This window comes from Syngnathus floridae, chromosome 22 (assembly GCF_059516105.1).
Source record: "Syngnathus floridae isolate MCC-2025c chromosome 22, RoL_Sflo_1.0, whole genome shotgun sequence".
Taxonomy (NCBI): domain Eukaryota; kingdom Metazoa; phylum Chordata; class Actinopteri; order Syngnathiformes; family Syngnathidae; genus Syngnathus; species Syngnathus floridae.
In genome coordinates, this window is record NC_142434.1 from 6938558 (window position 1) to 6965777 (window position 27220).

Sequence of the window (27220 nt, forward strand, 5' to 3'; positions counted from 1 at the left end):
GGGTTAATACAATCCTCAAAGTAACGAAAATACAATAACAACGGAGTCAGTCGGCATCCGGGCCGTGCGGTCGAGTTTTCTCGGGTCCTCCCGGCTCCTCTCGCGAGGTTCGACCTCCGAATTTTGTTCGACAACCGAAGCAAAAAAATCTCGATTTTTTTGTTCGAATTCCAATTTGTTCGAGAACCGGGACGTTCTAAAACCGAGGTTTGACTGTAAAATAAATAGATGCAGCTCACTGACAAGTGCCGCTATTTGAGCTAATTTTCGAACAGTCCTGCGGGCGACTCATGCGGTCCTCACGGGCGACCTGGTGCCCGCGGGCACCGTGTTGGTGACCCCTGCTGTAGAGGTCTCCAACCCCCAGGCCGCTAACCGGTACCGGTCCGTGGATCATTTGGTACCGGGCTGCATAAGAAAGTATAAATAACTTGCATTGTTTTCGTTTTATTTATCTAACTCTGAACGAGCTTTTATTTAAAAAAATGGACCAGATTCTCTCCTACACCTCGTGACGTGAACAAAACATAACATTACACCACAATATCATTGTTGTTATGCCAGTCGTATCATTTTATTTTGTTGTATTTATCCGCCACACCTTAAAAGCCGGTGTACGCGCCTCATCCACGTGGTATTCATTCAGATCAGCTCCCTAACACTTTTGAAGACGTCACGCTGTACAGGTGCTGGCCAGTAGATTAGAATATCATCAAAAAGTTGAATTATCTCAGTAATTGCATTCAAAAAGTTAAACTTGTACATTATATTCATGCATTTCACACAAACTGATGTATTTCAAATATTCATTTCTTTTAATTTTGATATTTATAAGTGACAACTAATGAAAACTCCAAATTCGGTACCTCAAAAAAATAGAATATGATATCTCAAAGAACTAGAATATTACTTTTTTTTTTTTTTTTTTTTTTTAGAAATGTTGGCCAACTGAAAAGCATGAACATGAACAGCATGAGCATGTACAGCACTCTAATACTTGGTCGGGGCTCCTTTTGCCTCAATTACTGCATTCATGCAGCGTGGCATGGAGTCGATCAGTCTGTGGCACTGCTCAGGTGTTATGAGAGCCTAGGTTGCTCTGATAGTCACCTTCAGCTCCTCTGCATTGTTGCATTGTTGGGTCTAGCGTATTGCATCTTCCTATTCACAATACTTAATAGATTTTCTATGGGGTTAAGGTCAGTTCTCACCAGACACCGGGGGTCCACCAAACCTGTCACCCCCACCCTGCTTTCTCTCAATAAATACTCTCTTGCAAGAATCCAAAGTCAGACTTCGTTCGAACATCACTGTATGCACAGTGACGAACGACTTCTCCACTTGCAAGTGCTCAAAGGGCATACTGTCTCCCATGTGGTTCTTGCAAATAAGTTAGAGTGAGTACCACTCTAACATGTACGTATGATTGGCTGAAAAGATGTATAAGCTACTGTGGTTGCCAAAATGGGATTGTAGTTAAAAAATGGACAATTTCTGCTCAGAAAACTTCTAAAAACAATGCGCAGTCGGTGATTACCGTATTTTCCGGACTATAAATCGCCCCGGAGTATAAGTCGCACCAGCCATAAAATACCCCAAAAAGTGAAAAAAAAAAACCATATATAAGTCGCTCCGGGCTATAAGTCGCATTTTGGGGGGCAATTTATTCGACAAAATCCCACACCAAAAACAGTCATGAACGAGCAACAACAGGCTAAACGATAGGTATGCTAACGTGACAAACACAAACAAAGAGCTGAGAACGGGCCTGATGTAACATATAGAGTGATTAAGGACAACTATTACACGGATAACATGCTTATAAAACTATCGGTGTCACTCCAATTCATTAAATCCATCGATCGTTCGATACGATAGCAACAGGCTAAACGATAGGTATGCTAACGTGACAAACACAAATGAGGAGCTGAGAACGGGCCTGACGTAACATATAGAGTGATTCAGGACAACTATTACATAAATAACATGTTTATAAAACCATCGGTGTCACTCCAATTCATTAAATCCATCGATCGTTTGATACGATAACAACAGGCTAAACGATAGGTATGCTAACGTGACAAACACAAACGGAGAGCTAAGAATGGGCCTGATGTAACATATAGAGTTATTAAAGAAAACAATTACATGAATAACACGTTTATAAAATCATCGGTGTCACTCCAATTCATTAAATCCATCGATCGTTCTTTGTCAACAATGGGTGCGCGCGGCTGAGGGCACTTGCACTTCAAAATATTCCACAGGCTCATATAACGATAGATAAACTATATTTAAAATAACTAATATATAAGCAATAATATTATCGAACCATCGGTGCACTTTAAATCCATTAAATCCATCAATCAAATTCCTCGTCCTTTGTCAACATCGTCGCGCGTGCGCCCTGACGTCAGCCCTGACGTCAGCCTTATCTTTATTCCACAGATCTAGTATATAACTATATTGTAACGTTAACAAAGTACAAGGATAGACGTGGGTTTGGTAAACGGCTCTTTATTAAACAAAACAAACTTCCAAGCGTGTGGTGGCGTGGACTTCCAGACACGAGAGCTCCATGGCATAGGACCGGGCGTGCGTAATGGCCATGTCCGAGCCCCAGCACCGTTCGCGGACAGCCACTCGGCCGAGCGCCGGCCCCCGACTCAGTAGAGTAGGACCGGGCGTGCGTAAAAGCCATAATAGTTTTTCAAACCGTCTATGTCACTCCAAATCCTTAATTCCTTCAAACTTTTTGTCCTCCGTGTCACTTAGAAATGATCACCGCTAATGATGCCGGTAGTCCTTACGTGGGTACGTTTGTCCTTTTTGTAAACAACAGCCGCGCCGCGCCGCGCCGTACCACTGACGTCACTCGAAATAGTAATCCATCGGTACATCACGGTTCTCCAAACTTTCTTTCTGCTGCTCGATTACTGTTTTCAGCTGCACATTTTACAACTTGAAGTTTGTAACCTGCAAAATATGAGTTTCTTTTTGGTGCCATTTTTCTTAAGCCCACCCAGTTGATAAGTCACGGCCAACAGTGAAATTTGGAGCGCCCTCATCCAGTTTCGTCTGAAAATATATATTTTTTTGGTTGTTTTATCAAAGTCAAAGTCTGCTTTATCGTCGATTTTTTTTTTTATATACTAAGACACACAAAGAGATTGAAATTACGTTCCCACTATCCCTCGGTGAGATAGTACACATATGCATACAAGCAACACAAAAAAAACCAAGAAGGCACAAACAATGAATAAATAAGTGTTGAATAAATGATAAATAAACAAATAATAATAAATAATAATAAATATAAGAGGAGCAAAAATGGAGCAAGTGTACATACAGCAGACAGTGGACTTGGATATGGTGCTTTAAAGTGTTAATTGCTTTATTTGATGTTTTCTCTATTTTTTATGTTTTGAATATGTTCAAGATATAGATATAAAAAGCATGTGAAGTGATCAACTGTACTAAAAATAACATGGGAAGTGGTCAACTATACTTGTAAGTGATGTCTTAATGATCAAGTAAAAATTTGTGAAAAAAAACATATAAGTCGCTCCTGAGTATAAGTCGCCCACCCACCCAAACTATGAAAAAAAACGCGACTTACAGTCCGGAAATTACGGTATTTGATTTATTGATGCTTTCGACATTTCATTTTGATTTGTTTTTTTCTGAAATTGTTTTTGGAAGTTTTCTTCGCAAAAACTTGACGTCATCAAACACCAGTCCGTGAAAATATTGTCAGACAAAAATCCAGTCCGTGGTGCTAAAAAGGTTGGGGACCGCTGCAGTGTAGTGGACTCCCACATACTCGCGGTTCAGCAACCGCGTTTCATTTATTTGCAGATATGTCTCAGTGGTTTAATTCAGTTAATATTGTAATGTATGTGTACATGTAAATGGAAGAAAATCCAACCATGACAACAAAAGTAAAATAGATTCATAAAAGCAATTGTGTTCTATTTTCGATCTTCCACTCCATCACTGTAACAACCATACAAAAGTCCAGCAAGTCAAATTATTAGGTTTGTTTGTTTGTTATTCTTAAGAAATTAAGCTCCAGCAAATTTTCATTCTTTAGTGACAAATATTTATACAAAATACTTTAAACACAATTTGTACAGTTCATTAATGGGGAAACTTTGTAGTAAATAAAAACCATTGATATGAAAAAAAATCTACGTTGCCAAATATGAACATAAAGGACATGTAACTGAAACAAAAACATTTACAACGTTTGGTATTTGACCACAAAGTCATTCCTGTTGGCAATCCGCATGGTTTACTTTCAAGATGCAGCGAGTGACTAAACAGTGGAGCAAGACAAAAGTGACCTCTTCATTTGCATCTTTTTTTGGATGTGCTTAACTATACAAAATGAGACAAGTTGTTTACAAGGACTTTACAGTAAGCATTTCAGATCACCTCATAAATCTGTTTAATTCTTAAATACACATTCTCAAAGTGTAACTGAAAGGCTTATTTGTTAGATATCTTACGAGTTATTAGTTGCGAGACAAAAACAAACAGCGTCTCATAATAACAGCAAAAATAAAATGCTGCACTTAAAATATTTGTCGAATTTAAAGCAGAGGCACAAAAAGGACAATGCAGCAAAAACTGTCCACTATTCCTTCAATTGGGGAAGAATAGCATGGTAACAGGTTGATGACCTATTATTGGGCAGTGATGACAGGCAAACAGAAGCAGTCTTTCTTCTTCTCCCGCCTGTAGGTGGGCGTCGGACACGTTACTGAATGACCTGAGCAACTTGAAATCCTCTCCATCAGCAGACTGTTTAACCTGCTACGTTCAAACCGAGATCTATTTGCATACAAGATGTCAGTGTTATACCATGGTGTTGCCCTCGCTCGCTTTGTCCACATACTGAAAGAGAAGAAAGCAACTGTGTTGACTTTCAGTTTGGAACAATAACAACAAAAAATGACGGGACAAGCCACAGGGAAACTGGACAATCACAATAGACATTGATTTGATTACCGCTATTCATTTTTTTAAAGACTTAATAGCATCTTAAGTATCAAAACAGAAGGACCAGCCTAAAAAAGCGATATTTTAAAGCACAATTTGTTATATTGAATTGTCACAGTTAACTAGAGCTGTCAAAATTAGACGATTAATCGACAAGTAATCATTTATCAAATCAACAACGGTTATAATAAGCGAGTCATCGTTTCAAGTATCAAAACAGAAGGACCAGCCTAAAAAAGCAACATTTTAAAGCACAAAGTATCACAATTTGTTATATTGAATTGTCACAGTTAACTAGAGCTGTCAAAATTAGTCGATTAATCGACAAGTAATCAATTATCAAATCAACAACGGTTATAATAATCGAGTCATCGTTTCAAGTATCAAAACAGAAGGACCAGCCTAAAAAAGCAACATTTTAAAGCACAAAGTATCACAATTTGTTATATTGAATTGTCACAGTTAACTTGAGCTGTCAAAATTAGTCGATTAATCGACAAGTAATCAATTATCAAATCAACAACGGTTATAATAATCGAGTCATCGTTTCAAGCTACTTTTTACCTTGGAATTGTCCAAATACTCAGATGTTATCTTCTCAACAGTAACGAACAAAGATTATCTTATGTGTTTAATCAAAATTTGCAGTGTGGCTTTACTTCAGAAAATAATAACTGCACTGGTAAGTGAATCAGTTTCAAAATGTTTGGCGAGTACAACTTTAGTCCCTCTTGTGTGTTATTGTTCAATGGTTACTTAACTGTTTTTATCACTAAACGATACAAAATGTTTATTTGTTTATTTGAACAGTAAATGGGGAAAATGTTAACAAGTGCCATAAAAATAGTCCATATTGACGATAGTTAACTCATGAGCATTACTTTAGAGTCATTTATTGTTTTTACATTACAATTGTATTCAAAAAATGCTATTGAAGGTAAAAGGATTAGCAATCAACCAGCTTCTTTTTTCAAAAGGTTGTCTTTCAGACATTCGATTTAATTAATTTTTGTTAGACTGTTTTTGTCTGTATGCCCTGTGGTGTGTGCCTTAACATTCAAAATTATACTCTCGGAATATACCGTATTGGCATCAAATTTAATTTTTAAACAGATAATAATTACAGTACATCTGAAACAAATGATTATAACAATATATTCGAGAGAAAAAGCATGTTATTTTGCCTCATTCAAATCATGCAAAATCTGTCTATTACATCTTAATAGCTGAACATTTAAATGTGTAAATTAAAGTGCAATCACGTTTGTAAATGAATGGCTTCTGGTTTTTGAAATGTAAATAAACCAATCTACTGTGATAAAGCAACAAAATTGCAATAACTGCATTGACCATCAAAGTGAAGTCTAACTGTAACTGTAGTCTTGAAACAAATCTGAATAAGGAAAAACATTGCAATAAAATAATGCAAACTGGTTTAAACTTGAGAGTAGCTGAGATCTGTCATGTCAGAACGTCACTCATAAAGATCCTCTGCCTCGCTGTGCTCCGTGTCACTGTCCTCACATTTTCTGTTATCTCTTCTCTTATTTTCTTCTTTTTTCTTTCTTACCGCTATTTTTTATTTTTCTTCTTCGTGCTACTGCTATTTTTATTTTTATTCTTTGTGACAGGGGTTCGCTTTGGCCTGGGGAGTTAAGTTCAGCATTCCCTTTAAAGATATCTGGCCCCATCTAGCGTTGTGAATTGGTATAATGTCTAGACCCCAAATGTAAGATGACCCCCACTTTTTTCAGTCTTATTTCAGTGCAAAAAACACCGCACGGTATTAAAATATATTGTACATAAAAACATTAAATATTGAATTAAAATATGATGTCCAATTGGCTATAAAAGTCTACACATCACAGGTAAAATGTCAAAAATTTGTGTTTCACAGTAAAAGCTTTTTTCTGCACTTTTTAAATTTTTTTACCATCTTTAATGTGAACTATGACCATGAAATTTTAAAAAATTCCCTCTCCATGGATGCTTGGATGACTGCATATTGACTTTAATAACTCTGGTTAATCAAGTTCAGAAGTTCTAATCACTTGAACCAAGTTGTAAAGATGGAAAGATTCAGCCATTTTAACAAGGGTGTGTTTGTATCAACTACTGATGACTGCATTACATGCATGCGAGGAAAATCAACAGTGACTGACCACAACTGCTGATTATCCTACGAAGGCTTTGAAAAACAAAAGCACAGAAACAGTCATCCCAATTGGATTTTTTTCTCCACGCACGCACGCACGCACGCACGCACGCACGCACGCACGCACGCACGCACGCACGCACGCACGCACGCACGCACGCACGCACGCACGCACGCACGCACGCACGCACGCACGCACGCACGCACGCACGCACGCACGCACACACACACACACACACACACACACACACACACACACACACACACACACACACACACACACACACACACACACACACACACACACACACACACAAACACACACAAGTCCTGGGGCATCTTCAATAAATTGAGTAACTTATTGCACCCGCTGAAATGAGTAATGACCACAGACTAAAGCACGCATTCACCCAGCGGTGTTTAATGCCCTTTTTAACAGTTGAGATATTTATATTTACATTGTGGTTTATGTATAGTAGTGGAGGTGTTTGACCAGGTTGATGAATCAACTAAAAGGCACAAGACTTACTGCGCTGATGAAGGGCAGGTTTAGGATGGAGCCAAGGACCGGTATCCTTCTGATGAAGCCTATTACAACAGGGAAGAAGCCTCTAGACCAATGACACAAAAGAATAAGTCAAAACAGAGACATGAGTGTTTGCATTTGCATTTTAATATCAGATTATTTTTCAAGGGCCTTCACACAAACAATTACTGATTATTTGAATAATCCATGAATCTGTCGATTATTATGTCAATTCAGGAATGATTTGGATTAAAAAAACATGTTCTAACTTCGTCCCCCAAAAATAAAAAAACTGCACATTCATTTTGAGTTTTGTGCACTAACAATAGGAAACAATTACGATTCTGTTACTGTAATGCTGATCATTGTTTTCCAAAGTAAATGCATGTGTTCTATTTTGATTCAACTCAATTCTAATGAATTTGCTTTCACGAAGGATGGCAAAGAGTGGAGAATATTAACTGCTGACAAGCTAAAATTGAAAGGATTTGGGCAATTTAAAATTGCAAATGGTATCGAAACAATTCCTTCCTTCCATTTTCTGTCCCGTTTAGTCCCCACGGGGGTCGCGGGCGTGCTGGAGCCTATCCCAGCCGTCATCGGGCAGTAGGCAGGGGACACCCTGAACCGGTTGCCAGCCAATCGCAGGGCACACAGAGACAAACAACCATACGCACTCGCACTCACACCTAGGGACAATATGGAGTGCCCAATCGGCCTACCAAGCATGTTTTTGGGATGTGGGAGGAAACCGGAGTGCCCGGAGAAAACCCACGCAGGCCCGGGGAGAACATGCAAACTTCGATTCCTGGAGGTGGAATCGAACCCGCACCCTCCTAACTGTGAGGCGGACGTGCTAACCAGTGCGCAACCGAGCCGCCTATCTAAACAATTGACTATCAAAAATTATTATCGACTAATTTGGTAATCCTTGTACTAAGTTCATTTTGTTTTTCCTTATTTAATCACTTCACTGGTTTCTTTTATATCAAACAAATTGTTTTAGGTTATTCACCTGACATGTTTCGGCGGTTTCTTCCGCCTTCATCAGAGTGTCACAGATGTGATAGTGACGCATCTTTATCAGCAGATGGATGAAGGCGTGGCTCACCTGTCAGATTTGACAGGTGAGCCACGCCCTCTGCTGTCCATTCACCTCTCCAGAATGCTGTTCCAGGTTGTAGAGAGCATATAGGCTCCCTCATCCCTGTTGATGGTTCTCGGGCCCCGCTTGCGGATCTCAATGGCCTCCCTGATCCAACGCTGATGTTTATTTTCTTCAGTGGAGAGGTGAATGGACAGCAGAGGGCGTGGCTCACCTGTCAAATCTGACAGGTGAGCCACGCCTTCATCCATCTGCTGATAAAGATGCGTCACTATCACATCTGTGACACTCTGATGAAGGCGGAAGAAACCGCCGAAACATGTCAGGTGAATAACCTAAAACAATTTGTTTGATATAAAAGAAACCAGTGAAGTAATTTGGTAATCTTAAAACCTGAAAACACAAGCAATACATTAATCTGTATTATGCTGTGGCCACAGTTACCTTGGAAAAGTAACTTAGTTATCTAACTGATTACACGACTTTAAAATTATTAGTTACTTGATTTTAAAAGAAACAGTTAGATTACAAGTTACTTTAGTTAAATTCAACCGATTCGGACAACCTGCTAACCTTAAAATTGACTACTGTTTTTTAGGAGTACGTTTACACGTGTTTGCAAATACCGAGTTAAAAGTATTTATTCCACATTAGCAGTTCCACACAGTCCAGACTCGGGCTGCGCAACTCATCTAACTTTAATTACGATTACAACACTCCACGATTAAAAATTGGCATAATCGTAAAAAAAAAAAATATTCTATAAAATGAAATAACACATTTTATAAAGTCTGTTTGGTCCAAGAGGAACTTACATTTCAACAAATTTGATTGATTGAATATTTTATATCTATTAATTTATTTATTATAATATACAATTTTGACACTCCACGATTACAAAATTGGCATAATCGTAAAAGAACAATTCTACAAAATAAAATAACACATTTCATAAAGTCTGTTTGGTCCAAGAGGAACTTATATTTCAACAAATTTAAACTGATTTAATTTTTTTTAAATTTTAAACATACTCTTTGTATCAAAAAAAAGATCATTTAAATAATCGTGATTTCAATTATAACCAAAATATCTTTTATTAATATTTTTTTTTCATAATCAAGCAGCCCTATTCCAAACTCCAGATCTGGAATTTACACCACACTTTGCTCACGACATGCATGATCACTCTTAGCATATTTTGATCAGATTTGTGTAGTTGAAGTGCAGGTTTCACTGTTTGCAGTGTCCTCTTACCTGAACAAGAGGAAAAATCCATAGACCTCCAGCACAACACCAATTATGGGCCAGCCAATTAGCACCACAAACACACCTCCTAAGAAGAAACTGGTGGCTTTCATTTTGTGCTTTTGGAAAAAGAAGCGGAAAGTCCTCTCAAGGCCAATGACAAAGGCAAGTCCAGCAACAAATAGGATCTAGTGGACAAAAAAATTAAGCGTATTGTATATTACATAAGCCTGTATAGGATTAAACCTATACTGAATGTAAAACGGCAAACAAATACAGTAAAGACATTCAATAGAACATACAAACTCACATTTCCAATTGCCAGAAGTGCTTTGTCAAAGAACAAGATCATCCCAAAGAAGAGGAAAAACACACCGAAGCCTGTTAATCCCATTCCGATTTCTGTAGGGCACACGCACACATACACAGTCGCGTTCAAGTTTCTTGACAGAAAAAAAAACCTGTTAATGTGCAACAGAACTCTTAGTGCGTGTTGACAGGGGTTAGCTCAGGTGAAGTTTTTTTTTTTTTTTTTTTTTTAAATGCAACATTTTTTGCAACATTTGCAACATTTTTTATCAAACAATTGCTGCTGACTACATAGCATTTTATAGAAAAGATACCAAATAAAGCCCTAACACAATAATGAATAATATTCATTCATATATTATAATTATAATAATACAGTGGAAGAGTATAGTTTGAAGCCTCAAATCAAACAACTTGCACTCCAATCCACTGTTTTTGCGTTTCTGATCATTAATGCAAATTAGTATTTTATATTTTAGGACAATTCAGAACTCTTAGTGCATGTTGACAGGGGTTTAGCTCAGGTGAAGTTTTTTTTTTTTAATGCAAAATTTTTTGCAACATTTTTTATTAAACAATTGCTGCTGACTACATAGCATTCTATAGAAAAGCTACCAAATAAAGCCCTAACACAATAATGAATAATATTCATTCATATATTATAATAATACAGTGGAGGAGTATAGTTTGAAGCCTCAAATCAAACAATTTGAACTCCAATCCACTGTTTTTGCGTTTCTGATCATTAATGCAAATGAGTATTTTATATTTTAGGACAATTCAACAATTGAAGTCAATTTCAAGCAACCAGAAGGTGAACAATTTGATATTTCATCCCAAACACCTTGTGACCACTTTATGACTTAATGAAATTTCCGAGATATTTTAGTATTTTTTTCTATCTAGAAGACAAACAAAAAATAAGTCTTAAACTATTAACAGTACATACAACACATCTGCGCGCCGGGTTTTCTATTTGCAAACACTGTGAGAAAAAAAAAGCATTTTGAATACATCCATCTTCCACCAATAAAAATTAGAATGCTCACTCACACCAGCTAAACTGGAACTCAAGCTTACTCCACTGGTACAACAACTTTTGACAAAAAGGCAGAACTTCTCTACATCGGAAAAATGTAGGATACATGATTGTTTTTCTTTGAGTACCCTGTATAACAAAAACGCAAACTACTTTGATAATTCAAACAGACTATAATCCGAATTTATTTAGTAAATCCAGAAACAAAACGATTATTGCACGAAACAAATTCACTGAAGTGAAACGTAGGCACGAAAAATAAGAGCTAGCATTAGCCTCAAATGCTAACAGCTAGCTCAAGACGCCGGGTGCGTACAAAAGAGTGAAAGCTATTTGGATCATCAGCAACAGAAAGCCTTACTTTGCGAGTCCGTCAAGGAAATCATCTTGGCACTAATTTGACCAGTAAGTGTAAAATGGAACGTAAAAATTAAAGTGGTTCATGTAAGAATCTTAAGATTGCCAGCTGCCACTGCAGCAACAGCCACGTCTTCCGGAAACACAACCTCGCCCCATGACAACTTCCGGGAGAACATCGCGTTGCCTTCATGGCAGCAGTTTTTTTTTAAATTAATTAATTTATTTATTTTACAAACACAAAACACGCTTTGCAAGACAACAATTTTTGAAATTACACGTCATTACGAATTGAGTTGAATATGAAATATTCTTACTGAATACAGACTTTTAACTATTATTTTGTATTTTGTAATAATTTAGCTAAGTTTGCCCGATGCTTTTCTTAAGTGCAGTGTAACTGCATTTTGTTAATTCTATGGAGTCGGTCAGTCACACCACAAATAAAAGCATATATTTTAGATATACATTTTTACCCAAACTACAAGCATGTAGTTGTAGTTGTTGAATCGATGCAGACATAAGTCTGCTTGGTAACCTTGGAGACAAAACTCAGGGCACACAAATGACTCATAAAAACGTCCAACCATAGTAACCGTGGGTTCGCCAACAAGGAAAACGCTCTAAACAGTGTTTGAATGGTCAGGTCTGTTATTAGACATTCCTTTTCTACATTCGGTGTATTTCTGTATTATTAATTGATTTTTAGTATAGTAGGCGCTTTGTTCGATATCAAAAATTAGTTTTCGTAACGTGAGGCTACTTTAGCTAACTTGCTGTTTAATGTATTATTTCGTTGAATTACAGTTACAGTAGTTGTATTTCAAAAGCTTTTCAATTTTCTTTTTTTAACTAAATGCTAAACCTTGACCATTATTCAGTATGATGTAATAATTCCACCCTGCTAATTTTTTTTCAGGATTCAGATTTATGATTTTGGTACATCATGGATGGTGTTGGTCAGACAAATGGTGAGTCTTGATATGTTAAAGCACCTGTGTCAAACTTAAGGCCCGGGGGCCAGTTACGGCCCGCCACATCATTTTATGTGGCCCGCGAAGACAAATTGTGCATCAAATTCGTGTGTCTTTACTAGAACTGCAAATTGTCTTCACTTTTAATATCTTTTTTTTTTTTTATATTTGACCAGTTTTTACTCGTCTGATTTGAAAACGAGTTATTTGTCAGTTTGTTTTGTAGCTTTTACTGTATATAATATGAGGTGCTCATACATTTATTTGGGTTTACAGTCATAATGGCCCTCCGAAAGAAGCTATGACTACAATGCAGCCTGCGAAAAAAAATGAGTTTGACACCCCTGAACTTTCAAGATTCTCTTGCCACCTGCCACAAACAAACAGCATGGACAAAGTTTTTTAGGGGGGTTACTTTAACAGTTTGTGGCAGGTGGCAAGAGAATCTAATAGGGACACAAGAGAGGCATAATAAACCCTCCAGGTGTTAGCCTCAGAGGATAAACACGTGCAGGTGCAAGACTTTGGCTACTTATCGTTGCAACAAACTGCATTAGAAGGAATTGCCTTCAATATATTTTGGTATTGTCAAACTACAGTAATAGTAAAAGAGGTTCACAATAATCTTTACTTATTTAATTTTTATTCAACCAGGCTAGCGGTGGGGGCTCTAGATAAAGTTACCCTCGCCATTAAACATCAAATAGCTAAAAAAAGTACTTCTAACATTGTTTCTCATAAGTTGTCACACTACACTTTTATTGCTTGATTGGTGGCGTGGTTGGAGGCAACCATTTTTTTTTCTTGGAATGAGTGGTAACAGTGTTAGTGACTTTTACACTGCTCTACATAGTTTGGAGACAAAATTTATGATACAAATTTAAATTAAGTATTGGTAGATTCATTTCCCTGAAACAAAATGGAGAACCAAAAGAGTGAATCAATTGAATTAATTTCATTTTCTGTAACATTTCACATTTATTTTATCATTATGTTTCAGATGTTCAGGCAGAGCTGGACTCTGTGGAAGCCGAGCTGGAGCTGGTGGAGCTGCAGATAGCAGAGCTCCTTGAAAAGAAAACTGAATTGAATTCTCGCAAGACTGTGCTCCTGTGCAAGCTGGAGGAGGCGTGCGATGTTGCATCTGCATCGTCTTCGTCCAGCCAGTCTTCCACAACTGGCTCTGAAATGAGTAAAGAGGAAATGCAGCAATACGATGGCACAGGTACACAATGATACTTCTTACCATACACCACTTGAAAAACATTTGTTTTAATATCTCAGCATTTAAGAAGACATTGCACATTTTATCATGTGTCTAAATAATGAAATCACACCTTCACCACTTTTAAAATGACAAAACTCTCTGCTTAGACGTGACTGTGTACACTAGTGACATCTGGCGGTTACTTTGTTGAACTACCTACAAAAGCCACAAAATGGCTATGGGAGTATTATTCAAGTGAATTGTATGAATTAATATCCTCTGTTATTACGCCCAAAAATAATTTGGAGGGCAACCAGCTACATTCTGGTGACAATCTGAAACAATGTTTCACCGTTTTTAGAGTTTGCTTGGTCCAAAGATGTGACGCGGCACCTGAAGGATTTATTCCACCTTACCGAGTTCAGACCCCTGCAGCTGAGGGCCATCAATCTGACACTGTCTGGAAAAGATCTATTTTTGGTGATGCCCACAGGCAGAGGGAAAAGCCTTTGCTATCAGCTACCTGCGATGTGTTCCGACGGTACGCTAACACCCAAAGCACATAGTGGATTTTCTTTTAAGTCTTGATGAAATGCTGTAATGATGTAAACAACATTTGTGTCCATGATAGGCTTTACACTGGTTGTGACTCCTCTGGTGTCGCTGATGGAGGATCAGCTCATGTACCTGAAGTCCATCAATGTGGCAGCAGAAATACTCAATGCTTCTAGTAGCAAGGTGGTAACTTGGAGTCATATTTCAGTTCATCATCTCGAACAGTTAAGCTTTTTTTGTCGTCTGGCTCAGCGTTTTTGGTCGACAACAGTAAAGAACCCATTAGCTTTACTGTACCGTTGTCTCATCAGATCACAGGCGATAGTTCTGCAATCCGTGTATTTAATCTATGGGTTTTTCTGTGCATTATCTGTAGGAGAGGCTCCTTAAATTAGAGTTGTTAACTCAATAAAAACTCAGACTTTAAGCTGCACTACGACAGCCTCACAAAATTCTACAGCAAACACAAGTTGGTAAGTCATAAATTAGATGACAACAATAATTGAAATAAACCTTGCGTCATCACACTTGAGACATTCAACAGTGACACTTGGGAGGAAATGTTTTCACTTAGAGTTGCAAATTTTCTCTAGGCCTGTCACTATCGTATATTTTTAGAATCTATTATTTCAATCAAAAAATTTATTACAATTTTATTTGCATTAGGGTTTTAAAATATTATTCTCTGATTAATGTTTTTTAACAAATAATTTGGTATTATTTAGTGATTAAAAACAACTAAACAACATTTGTGTAATATTACACTAGTAAGATTGATGGTCATTGTTTTCCAAAGTAAAAGTAGTAGTAGTAATAAAAGTAGTTTGCAAATGTCTTCTTTTGATAACACACAAAATATAAATCAGTCTGCTTTCATGAAGAACTAGAGAAGTCAGAATTATTACATTTGGCAGGCTGAAGCCAGAGAATTTTGACAATTTTTGGTTAAAAAATATCTCTAAACAATTACTTGATTATTAAAATACGATAATCCACAACACAATATCCAAGTTCGAACCGTCAGATGTATTTTTGTATTTGTATTTACAGGAGCACACTAAGAGCATTTTAGCTGGCATGATTAACAAGAAGCCCCCATTTAAGCTTTTGTACGTGACACCCGAGAAAATTGCCAAAAGCAAGATGTTTATGTCTCGCCTGGACAAAGCCAACAATGCAAATCTCCTGAGTCGTATCGCTGTCGATGAGGTGCACTGCTGCAGCCAGTGGGGACATGACTTCAGACCAGGTAATGCGTTTTACATCACGTGGTGAAGGGAAGGCCATTAAGAGTTTGAGTTTTTCTTCTTCAGATTACAAGTTGTTGGGCATCCTGAAGAGGCAGTTTCCGAAGGTCCCGGTGATTGGACTCACAGCTACAGCGACCACCAGCATCCTCAAGGACTGTGCTAAGATCCTGTGTGTGCCAAAGCCAATCTCACTCACAGCCTCGTTCAACCGCACCAATCTCTATTATGAGGTAAAGATTCAAGGTTCAAGAAGATTCAAGAATTTTTATTGAGCATGTTTGAGCATGCCAAACAAGTAATTTGACTTTGGTACATCTGTTCAACATTTAAGTGACTAACAACACTCAGGACATGTGCGAAAATTGACAGCCGCACTTGTTCGAATCAGTTTATCAAATCCAACCAACATGAAGTGCAATGAATTATTATGATCATTTATTTTTCCCACAAAAATCAACTCACTCAAAATTTTAATATTGTTGAGCCTGCCATCTAGTGGTGAATGCTGATATTACATTTTAAAACTTCAGTTGACCCCTGCATTTTGGCACACTCAGATTTGACTATTCTCAGATTTTTATAAAAAAAAAAGAAAGACAAACGTACTGATACCCTTAATTTTCTTCACTTCTGCAACATATATGCATTTCATTTTCAATGATAATCTGTTGATGAACCACTAAACATCTTTACGTCTCTTAGCTTCGTGCCAAAGTTACTGACGAGGCGTTAATAAACGACATTGCCTCGCTGATAAAGAATCGATACAAAGACCAGTCAGGTACTGCAGTGAATTAGACTAGAAAATAAAATAAAAATGTCTTTACATGTAAATATGATTTTCTTTTCACACCACAGGAATCATATACGTGTTCTCTCAGAAGGACGCAGAGTCTGTGTACTCTGAACTCCAACAAAGGAACATCCTAACTGCTCCCTACCATGCCAGCTTGAACCCTGATGATAAGTCTCGAACTCATCGCAAGTGGGCCTCCGGCAAATTGCAGGTATTGGGTAATTTAGAGCGCATTCCAACGCGATTTATAACCCCATGCGCACTACAACCCAGTTTGCCCGATTTATGAAATTTTCCTAAATTAGACCTGAGACTGTGCCTTATGTGCTTCATAAATCTGAAAAATACGGTTCAAATAATTTTGAATTTTGCCGTCAGCCACCGTATAAGGAAGTAACATTGACTGAAGCTGAGAAGAAGTCTATCTTTATAGGTGGTTGTAGCTACAGTGGCATTTGGCATGGGAATAGACAAGCCTGATGTCAGGTTTGTCATCCATCACACCATGAGCAAGTCAGTTGAAAACTACTATCAAGAGAGTGGACGGGCAGGTACACTAAGTTGAAAAAAATATGTATTATATATAATGTAATATATGTGATGTAATGTTTGCTTTTCAAAATGTCTCCAGGTCGAGACGATCTCCCAGCTGACTGTATCATCTACTATGGCTTTTCTGACATCTTCCGCATCAGCTCAATGGTAGTAATGGAAAATGTTGGTCAACAGAAGCTGAATCAGATGGTGACCTACTGCCAGAATGTTGACAGGTAAAACCTTCAGCCTCACTTAGTTCCTTACATGATGTTCGATAGATCACGTGATCTCTCTTTGCGCTCGGCAGGTGTCGTCGCTCTCTATTGGCTGTTCATTTTGACGAAGTGTGGGACGAGAAACAATGCAACCAGATGTGTGATATCTGCCGCAATGCAAAAGGTTTGTGTGTGAGAGGTGATAAGTCAGTCAGAGCCAATTATGTTTTTAAGAGTTTGATAATCATGTAAAATCCAGCCCTTGAGGAGGTTAGCTTCTTAAGACTGCAACGTCTTCCTGAAATCCCATCAAAACGCCTCAGAACTTAGCAGCTGAGTTCTTTCAGCTCAGTGGCCTAGTAGTAGAGTGTCCACCCTGAGACTGGAAGGTTGTGGGTTCAAACCCCGGCCGGGTCATACCAAAGACTATAAAAATGGGACCCATTGCCTCCTTGCTTGGCACTCAGCATTAAGGGTTGGAATTGGGGGGGTTAGATCACCAAATGATTCCCGAGCGCGGCACCGCTGCTGCTCACTGCTCCCCTCTCCCCCAGGGGATGGATCAAAAATCACATGGGGATGGGTTAAATGCAGAGGACAAATTTCACCACACCCAGATGTGTGTGTGACGATGATCATTGGGACTTTAATAATTTTCAAAGGAATGCCCACTTGCTCTTAGCTTCTAATAAAATTTGCATTAAGGGTGACGGAGGTAGAATAAAAGCCACTTTTTTCATATATTAATATTAAAATGTGCAATTAATTTTCAGTTATTTTATTTTAATTTCTTTTTAATTTGGTTCAATATATTTCATAGTTTTAGAACTTTTAATTTCAGTATATCTGTTAAAATACCGTATTCTTGTTTTAAAACTATAGACCTACACGTTCAAACCCTTTAGCACCTCATGCGAGTTGTGACTTGTACAGCATAATTGGAAAACTATTGGTGGCAGGGATGTAAACAAGAAAATTAAAAATAATAGTGTTTCATAAGTACTGGAAATCTACCCAAAACTGATTTAAAATTTTGAGAAAGAAAAGTATTTTGTAACTTTTATACAACAACAAATCCTGACCAGCATCTTTCCACTTTCAGATGTCATATCTGTGGACATTACCCACCATGCTAGGCAAGTGGTGCAGATTTTGGAACTGGCAGAATCCATGGATGAGAAGCTAACTCCTCTAAAGTTGCTGGAGGCCTGGATGGGGAGGGGCCCCACAAAGCACAGGAAGTTAATGAAGATCACCACGCTGTCTCGAGCACAAGCTGAGGATGTGATTGTCTACCTGCTGCTACAAGGCTACCTCAGGTTACATGTCACATTGTGGAATAGCAATGACTTGACGGTCAAAAACCATATAGTCCAAACTTATTGTCCAAAAAATACGATAATACAGTTAACAGTACCTGTCTAATCTACTTGATCCATCTATTCAGTATAAATACTTTAAAACCCTGAATATTGCGAATGTTTGGGTTTTAATATTGTTATTGTGAAAGTAAAAGTCACTGATACCAACCAAAGGCAAATGAAAAAAAAAAGTGATCTTCGACTTTATTTATTGGGGGGATTTCCTTCCTCTTTAATAAATCTATAATTTCATTGTTTGCTCTCCATTTTCTAGGGAGGATTTCAGTTTCACTCCATACACCACCCACTTTTACCTCCTGCTGGGCCGCAAAGCTCCCCTGCTGAAGAGTCAATCACACATGCTGCGCATGAAGATGCAGGCAAATTTGTCTTCTTCATCGGTGAGTTAAAATTGTTCCAAAGTATCACATATGCATGCTCATTTACCTGATTTACTGTATTTCTGATCTTTTCTTAACTCCTCTTAATTAAAAAAAAAATCCAAGATATCAACAATATTACTGTGAAAAACAATATGGGACACAAAACAATGGGCACTTTGATTAGCAAATATGTATACCGTATTTTCCGCACTATAAGGTGCAATTAAAAGCCCTTCATTTGGTCAAAACAAGGTGCGCCTTTTGTGTGTACCGAATTCCAAAATCTGTAAAGTTGTTTTGTTTGGTTCCCGTAATATACAGGCACAATATGTAGACCCGATGAACCAATTAGGATATTACGTTTTACGTAGATCGGGGCAAAAAAACAAAAACAATCAGAGCTGTACGTAACACATAGAGTACGTACCTCCGCCACCATTGATAAATAAATACTATCGTTTGTGCAAAATGTTAAAGTTGTTCTATGTGGCTTCCGCATGCGCCCTATAATGTGGCGCGTCCTGTGGATTTAATACAGAAAAGCTCCCAGAATTGAGTCCGCACATTTTAACCCGAAGTGCCTTACGGTGCAGAAAATACAGTACACAATACTTTATATTTACCATAATTTCTTGCAGTAATTTCAGTCATGAAAAGCAGCAAAAAAAATCAGGTTTTGTGTATGAAGCCTAACGGTAAATAAACTTTTTAATTTAATTCGAATTCAGATGACTATTGGTAGACTAAAATGTATCTTTTATGAAAAACATATTGTATCAATTAATTTTTTTTTAATTGTAATTGTTTCTTGTAATGCATTAGTTACATGAATTTAATTAATTATTTTACAAATACCATTTGCCCTGCTCGGAAGCCATCATGACAAAATAACCAGAGTTTCTATAAAGCGACTTAATCTCACCGCTGAGTTGAAGTACTCCAAAGACTACGATAGTCACACTATACACACAAGAACAATAAACATGTACAATTTTTGTCAATTGACACTGCAGTTGTTAATGACTAACTAAAATAAGAAGTGTGGACACTTCAATCCATTTTCCAGTTAATGTCACACTCTGATTTTCATGCTCCTCTTAACCCCTTTACTCTCCTGTGTTTGTGATTACAGTTTTGTGACATTTAATGACATTTTCCCCTCATGTTTTCTCTAACCACTTTCTTCCGACCTTTGTGTCTATTTGTACGGGTTTTTTTTCTCATCAATTTCACATTAGAATGTCTCACATTTTCTAAGGCCTGAGTTCAGGTAAGTCACCGCTGGTGCTCAAATGCTGCCTTGTTTTGACTTTTGTGTATATTTCATTGTGTTTTATTAGTTACATTGTATGAAGTCACAAACAGCGGCTTTTCATTAGTTCTTAACATGATTAATCATGTATAAATCCAATGTAGTTGATTTAGATAATTATTAATCACCATACTCTGATATGTCTTCTTGATTTCATACCAAGCTCCACCACCTGGTAATAACACTGCATTTATCAAAATGGCGATAATTGTTGTCAAGGGATTGCTAAACTGAGCCAATGGTTCAATTAAGCAACATTTCATCTATCAACGTAACAGTGTTAGTTTACACAGTATCCATCTTTAAAATGATCTTTCATCATATCATCAGCTTGGGCAAAAACAAACCAGTACAATGCCAGTTCTGTGAGTCATACATTTATCGTATATTTTTCAAATAGGCATCCGCTGTCATATAGAGTCCATTCCCTAATTCATCACTTCTTTGTTGGCAATTTGAAAATGTTCCACTATAATTGTGGTCAGAATATTTTTTTTCGAATCTGAATTCCACACAGTAACTAAAATATGTATCCAGGCTCAGACAACAACTACCGTAATTTTCGGACTAAAAGTCGCTCCGGAATATAGGTCGCATTCGCCATAAAATGCACAATAACGTGAAAAAAAACATATATAAGTCGCTCCGGAGCATAAGTCGCATTTTGGGGGGAAATTTGTTCGACAAAATCCAACACCAAGAACAGTCATGAAAGAGCAACAACAGGCTAAACGATAGGTATGCTAACGTGATATAAACACAAACGAAGAGCTGAGAACGGGCCTGACGTAACATTCAGAGTTATTAAAAAAACTATTACATAAATAACACGTTTATAAAACCATCTGTGTCACTCCAATTCATTAAATCCATCGATCGTCCTTTGTCAACAATGGGTGCGCGCCGCTCACGGCGCTTGCACTTCAAAATATTCCACAGGCCCATATAACGATATATAAATTAGATATCAAATAACTATTATATAAGCAATAATATTATCAAACCATCTGTGCACTCTAAATCATTAAATCCATCGATTAAATTCCTCGTCCTTTGTCAACAACGCCGCGCGTGTGCCCTGACGTCAGCCTCGTCATTATTCCACAGATCTAGTATATAACTACATATATTGTAGCGTTAAAAAAGTACAAGGAAAGACGTGGGTTTGGTAGAAGACTCTTTATTTAACAAAACAAACTTCCAGGCATGTGGCAGCGTGGACTTCCAGCCACGGAGGTGGAAGAGAGATCCATAGAATAGGACCGGGTGTGCGTAAAAGCCATGACCGAGCCCCATCCACCGTTCCCGGACAGCCACCCGGCCAAGCGCCGGCCCCCGACTTCTATCCACGGAGGTGAAAGAGAGCTCCGTAGAGTAGGACCAGGCGTGTGTAAAAGCCATGTCTGAGCCCCATCCACCGTCCCTGGACAGCCACCCAGCCGAGCGCCGGCCCCCGACTTCAATCCACGGAGGTGAAAGAAAGCTCCGTAGAGTAGGACCGGGCGTGCGTAAAACCTTCTGTGTCACTCCAAATCCTTAAATCCTTCAAACTCTTCGTCCTCCGTGTCACTTAGAAGCAAAGCCGCTAATGATGCCGGTAGTACGTGGGGCCCTTCGTCATCTTCGTCATCCCGTTATCAATCCTTGTCCTTTTTGTAAACAACCGCCACGCCACGCCGCATCGCGCTGCTGACGTCACTTGAAATTCAAATTACAGTAATCCCTTGCTACATCGCGGTTCGTTTATCGCGGTTTCACTTTTCTTTTCTTTTTTTTGAAAATGTTTGAAAAAAAACACATAAGTCGCTCCTTAGTATAAGTCGCCCCCCACCCAAACTATGAAAGAAAAAAAAGGTGACTTATAGTCCGAAAATTACGGTAAATATTTTATTAGGTGGTGCGGATGATTCTATAAAATGTCAAGGATTTACAAGCCCAAGATGGATACGAATAATTTCAATCTTCAAGAGAATGTCCATGAAACACACAGTCTTTTTCTTGAGATTTACACACATTTGGAAATTCTTTTGGAGCCTTTTCTGAATAAGATCATCAGTTCAAGTAATTGCAGCTAACTTATGAATGGTCAAGTTGAAATGAAAAGGAAGCGAATTTCGATGGTCAAGACCAGGGGTGTCCAAGTCCAGTCCTCGAGGGCCGCATTCCTACATGTTTTCCAAGTTTCCCTCGTTAAACACACCTGTGCAGGAGCCTGATCATTGAATTAGGTGTGTTTAACGAGGGAAACTTGGAAAACATGGAGGAATGCGGCCCTCGAGGACTGGACTTGGACACCCCTGGTCAAGACCAATCCAGAAACCGCAAAGGGTCAAGTCTGCTATAAACTGGAAAGCATGGCTGTGTTTTGTGCTCGGACAAGACTAATATTAATCTATTTGGCAACAAAAAAATAATCACAACATGTTTGTAAGCATCAAGGTGATCACATTTACACTCCGAATGCTCAGTTTAGCAATCTTTTTTTTCTTCGGGCTGGTACTCTGTTGGGTTGGTACCTATAGGATCTTGAATCCCTTTCGGGTAAAGATTGTCGTCATTAATGGCCAACAGGTAAAAACACAGACAGACCGGGGAAAAGCCAAAGTGCTAAAGGGATCAGATCAGAGTGATGGAGAAGCTCCAGTGTCCAAGAAAGTCAAGAAAGAGCTCACATAGTAACCCCCTCCCCATCCCATCCTGAGGAGAAACTGACTAAGTACAGTCCATTTTATTTTTGTTCATCTGCTCATCGCATGGCAATCAACAGACACTGGAATGATTCAACTTTAAGAATTAAATGACCAATTGGTGCAGAGAAGCAATTATTATTCTTGGAGCATGCTTGTCTGAAATTGGATGCTGCTTCGTTTCTTAATGCCTCCAGTATGGATAAATTGGCAAAACAATTTCAGACATATTCCAAAATACTGAAGCCTTCCTATTAGAATCCAAATATGGAATCCCAGACACTAACATCACTAACATTTTATTAATCACAATTACTCTGTTTACACTATATATTGAATCATTGCTATCCCCAGTTTTAACACCTCTTGAATGCTGTGCTGTGTCTTTAACGCAACAAACACAATTTCTTGATACAGATTCGATAGTTCGACACTAACACGGATTTTTGTTATGACAGGATGTGGCAGCTCCCAGCAAGGAGATCATTGATAAGATCTTTTACTCCTTTGTAAAAGAAAACAGCTGTCCCCCCCAATCGAAGCAGAAACAATTTAAAGCACACAAGAACCTGGCAAGGAAACCTAATACAAACCCAGCTGATGGGACCGACAGTTCTGCTGGTGAAGAAGACAAGGGGACGGATATGCCTCAACACGTAGTTGAAGTGAATGTTGAAATTAATGCACCAGCTACGTCTTGTTCTAAACGTAAATCCACCACCCCTCAAAGAGCGAGAAAGAAACCCCACGCAAATTCATCGCCCGTGGTCGTTTCGGCTCCATTTAAAGTTGTTGACCCACCTTCTTACACAGTCCCCAGCTCTCCCTCCCAGGCCTCCTTTATTTCCGAAACTGCAGCCGAGGAGCTGTGTGATCTACAGAACTACTACAGGAATCAGCTACGGAGAATCAACTACATCTCTCATGAGTATCTGGGGCAGCCCGATGAGTCGGGGCTGCTGGCTTGTATCCGGGAACCTTTAAAGTCCTTGCGACTTCCCCGCAGGATGACCATCACCCAGACGGCCCGCAGCTTGTGGACTCGTGTCAGCAGTCGGAGGAAACTGGTCCGCCAGTGAGCTTGGAAGCACGGGTTTCTATTGTAATAAAATCATGACGCACCCAGAATCTATGCAATAATTTGGAATATAATATCAACTCAAATGGTTAAGTAGAATCATAGGCGTTTGTTGAAATTCAACGTTTTGTGTACTAGGTGCCAGGTTCCATTGAGACTGTTCTATTTGTACAATAAAAATAAAAAAAGACAGCTTAAATTAGCAGTCTTTGACGATCTTTCATTAAATATCTGACTTCTGCAAGTGATTTCATGAAAAAAAGGGTGACTTACAAAATGTGGGGACTATTGAATGAATAACTAATGGGATAGTCATCTCGCTTTTTTCATTGTTGTTACAGGACATTCATTGTTTAATCTCAGCAAGGCACGCCTCTCAGATTACAGCATTTGTTAGCTAGTACAAGGCATTAATACTACGTCTCAAAACTAATGTTATATTTACATTTGATATTACGAAGCGGAAGTCTGAACAATAGAGGGCTGAAGACTGATCCCTGCGGGACCCCGCAGATGACATTACAATACTCTTGAGGTTACTCTCCTCAAGATGAAGAATCCTCCTCTCCTTGTCCCTCTTGGTTTAAATAGTGATTTTTTTCCCCCCCAACATAATCATAGACGGTTATTTTAAATATCACCAGTACAGTTAATAAATTTGTAATGGCTGAAGTTTTGGCTCTGGAACCAATCATGCCAATGGTTTTGACCTAACAGATTGTTTTTCAAACCTAATATGAGATGCAAAAACTAACTCAAGGACAGAAGCACCGTCCACCCAGTCAGATTTAAAAAGCCTTGCCATGTTTTATCCTCCTACTGTCGACTAGATTTTCAAGCCTGTAGCCCACATGCAGCTTTCAGTCTCTCGCTCTTTTCACAGACTGACCTCTGGCCATCTGCATCTCAAGAGAGGAAGCTTTCATCACTCTGAATTGTTTGTTCACATTGCTGTCATTTGAAATATGGAATACGTCCATGTGTGCCACATGAACCATTTAAAATAGGCATATCCATAGACGGTGGGGACAGAGTGATATTCTTTTTAAAAGAATGTGAGGGTGATAGAAGCCGAAGGGTGCAATGTAAGTTTGAACAGAATAAGGAACCAGATGCCAGGTGGTTTGCATTATTCATATATGCACACACCATGTTGTGGTTTCAATAATGTATAAATAAAAAGCTGATCGTATCTTACACTCTGTTAATAAATAATATTTAGGATTAGACCCTATTTCCCCTTCCCTGTCCTCAAGGATCATTGAATATTAATTCAAATCCTGTTCCTTTGCTTGATTTTTGCATTTTAGTTGATGATATTTCTATCCGTAAAAATAACCCCATGAATTTTAGATTGAAAAATACAAGTCGAGAGAGCAAAAAAGTTTTCTTAATTCAGTCTCAAGTTAAACTTGTTACACCAAGCAGACATCAATTGTGCAGACCAAAATAAAACTAACGTTTAATAATTACTGCATGAGCCGACCAGGCTAATATCTTGATCATGTGTTTTAATGTTTAGCTAACATGCTAACATCAAGTACAAATTTTAGCTCGTTTTATTTCCAATTCAGAATGTGATCCATCCAACTTCACTGCCTCATTGCAAATGAATCCCCAGGTGTTCCATAGTAACAAATATTCAATAAAAGCAGCTGTGTTAGAATCTGACGTAAATTATGTTTATAGATTTGCATACATAGGTTTACCTCTCTCTTTGAAATGTCTTTCAAAGAGCCTTTATTCATCCTACCTCACAACTCTGTTTTTTTCCCCAGGACATTATTTCAATGTTACTAGCTATGAATGTGTTAGCGAGAGTGTCTTAACTAATATTTTTGAAACCTTGAATCTATTTTACAATGCCGTATCAATCGGTTAAAGTTAAATGCAGTACCCTAGAACACAAAATCACACATGCTAATATTTGATTGTTCACTGAATTCATTTTAGAGCTGTCAAAATCAATTAATCGATATTCAAATTGACAATTATTTTAATAACTGAGGAATCGTTTCTATGTCGACATTTTTTTGCCTTAGAACGGTACAAATCCCTTATTATGACATCTCCTGTGTAAAATCAGAATACAGCTGAATTATTCATGAACGATGGGCTTCATGTTAGTAGGAGGTAACACTAGGACTCAGCTCGATGTCATTCTTGAGTTGAAAGTCAAATTTGGGAGCTCGGCATCATGATAAATAAAAACTGTTAAGAGTCAATAGTTGAAGCTTGTTAAATAAAAAATGATAAATGTTCTTGTATGGGCTGGTAATTGAATTCAGTTCAATTCAGAAGTGCATGTTGAGATTAAAGCCCAGAGCTTTTACTTCCTGTGTGAAAATTACTTTTTGAGACAGTACAGGCTACTCAGGAAAGTCTAAAAAAAAAAAAAATTATTGGCCACTCCTATTGGAATTATTTGGTTGTCCTATTAAGTCGTCCAGTTACGTCAGAGCTAAAAAATGGGAATAAGGTTTAGAGTTCGGCAAAGGAGTGACATTCAAAACGTTAAAGCTGAGGGTATGACATAACGGGGATGGAACGAGGTTTAACTGAGACCAGAGAAAATGGTATTTTAAACCAGGATAAGTGATCCGGATCCAAGGAAAATTAGAAGATTGATTTGGTAATCCAATCATGCCCAGAATCCTGATGAAATGTTGTTCTTGGGGGTTTCAAAATAGTTTTGATGCTAAAGTTTAGGATTGTCCTTATCCTATTTTTATTAGGAATAAAAATTGCTCCTTTTTTTTTTTTTCCTGCTCCTCTTATTTATTTATTTATTGTTGCGTTATTTATTCATTATTTATTCAGCACGCTTTTGTTTTACCTGTTTACTTGTTTGTCTGTTGTGAGCCATGTCTTGTCACCGTGGGATAGGGGGGAACGAAATTTCGGTTTCTTTGTGTGTCTTTGGCATGTGGAGAAATTGACAATAAAGCTGACTTTGACTTTGACTTATCCCATTGGAATGGATCAAGCAAGAATTCACATTGTAATTTTTATTTCAAACTAACTTTTTCTTTTCAAATTCAGTTCAGTTTTTAATTTGTTTTTACAGCAGGTTTGCTAATTTTTGTATGTTTTATTTTTTTGAAAATGCTTATTTTTAATTTGGT

At 38.0% G+C, this 27220-nt stretch overlaps 2 protein-coding genes across 3 annotated transcripts; one reads left to right on the plus strand and one right to left on the minus strand.

Annotated features, from left to right (window-relative positions):
• Window positions 1–3942: 3942 nt before the first annotated feature.
• golt1ba (golgi transport 1Ba) lies at window positions 3943–11914 on the minus strand. Its single transcript, XM_088367432.1, has 5 exons — window positions 11745–11914; window positions 10346–10437; window positions 10045–10223; window positions 7689–7770; window positions 3943–4899 (listed from the first exon to the last, which is right to left on the minus strand). The coding sequence occupies exons 1-5, from the start codon at window positions 11767–11769 to the stop codon at window positions 4861–4863; spliced, it is 417 nt and encodes a 138-aa protein (XP_088223558.1). The 5' UTR covers window positions 11770–11914; the 3' UTR covers window positions 3943–4860.
• A 389-nt stretch (window positions 11915–12303) lies between these two features.
• recql (RecQ helicase-like) lies at window positions 12304–24323 on the plus strand. 2 transcript variants are annotated; one of them, XM_088367435.1, is made up of 15 exons: window positions 12304–12386; window positions 12660–12711; window positions 13715–13939; window positions 14283–14462; window positions 14553–14659; window positions 15527–15725; window positions 15790–15956; window positions 16429–16507; window positions 16585–16733; window positions 16956–17073; window positions 17154–17292; window positions 17367–17458; window positions 18377–18593; window positions 18910–19036; window positions 23476–24323. In XM_088367435.1, exons 2-15 carry the CDS (start codon window positions 12687–12689, stop codon window positions 24094–24096), a joined length of 2445 nt encoding a protein of 814 aa, XP_088223561.1. In that variant the 5' UTR covers window positions 12304–12386; window positions 12660–12686; the 3' UTR covers window positions 24097–24323. The 2 variants fall into 2 exon arrangements, with proteins under 2 accessions (XP_088223561.1, XP_088223562.1); XM_088367436.1 differs by having other exon boundaries at window positions 12330–12381.
• The last annotated feature ends 2897 nt before the right edge of the window (window positions 24324–27220 follow it).

What these genes read in the sequence shown, in the direction of transcription:
- golt1ba (XM_088367432.1), bottom strand. Translation starts at nt 11,769, where the DNA reads ATGATTTCCTTGACGGACTCGCAAA. An exon ending in GGATTTTTCCTCTTGTTCAG is followed by an intron (nt 7,771 to 10,044) that starts GTAAGAGGACAC and finishes TCATTGGTCTAG; the next exon opens with AGGCTTCTTCCCTGTTGTAA. An exon ending in ACCTGCCCTTCATCAGCGCA is followed by an intron (nt 4,900 to 7,688) that starts GTAAGTCTTGTG and finishes CTTCTCTTTCAG; the next exon opens with TATGTGGACAAAGCGAGCGA.
- recql (XM_088367435.1), top strand. Translation starts at nt 12,687, where the DNA reads ATGGATGGTGTTGGTCAGACAAATG. An exon ending in TCAATGCTTCTAGTAGCAAG is followed by an intron (nt 14,660 to 15,526) that starts GTGGTAACTTGG and finishes TTGTATTTACAG; the next exon opens with GAGCACACTAAGAGCATTTT. An exon ending in GGGACATGACTTCAGACCAG is followed by an intron (nt 15,726 to 15,789) that starts GTAATGCGTTTT and finishes TTTCTTCTTCAG; the next exon opens with ATTACAAGTTGTTGGGCATC.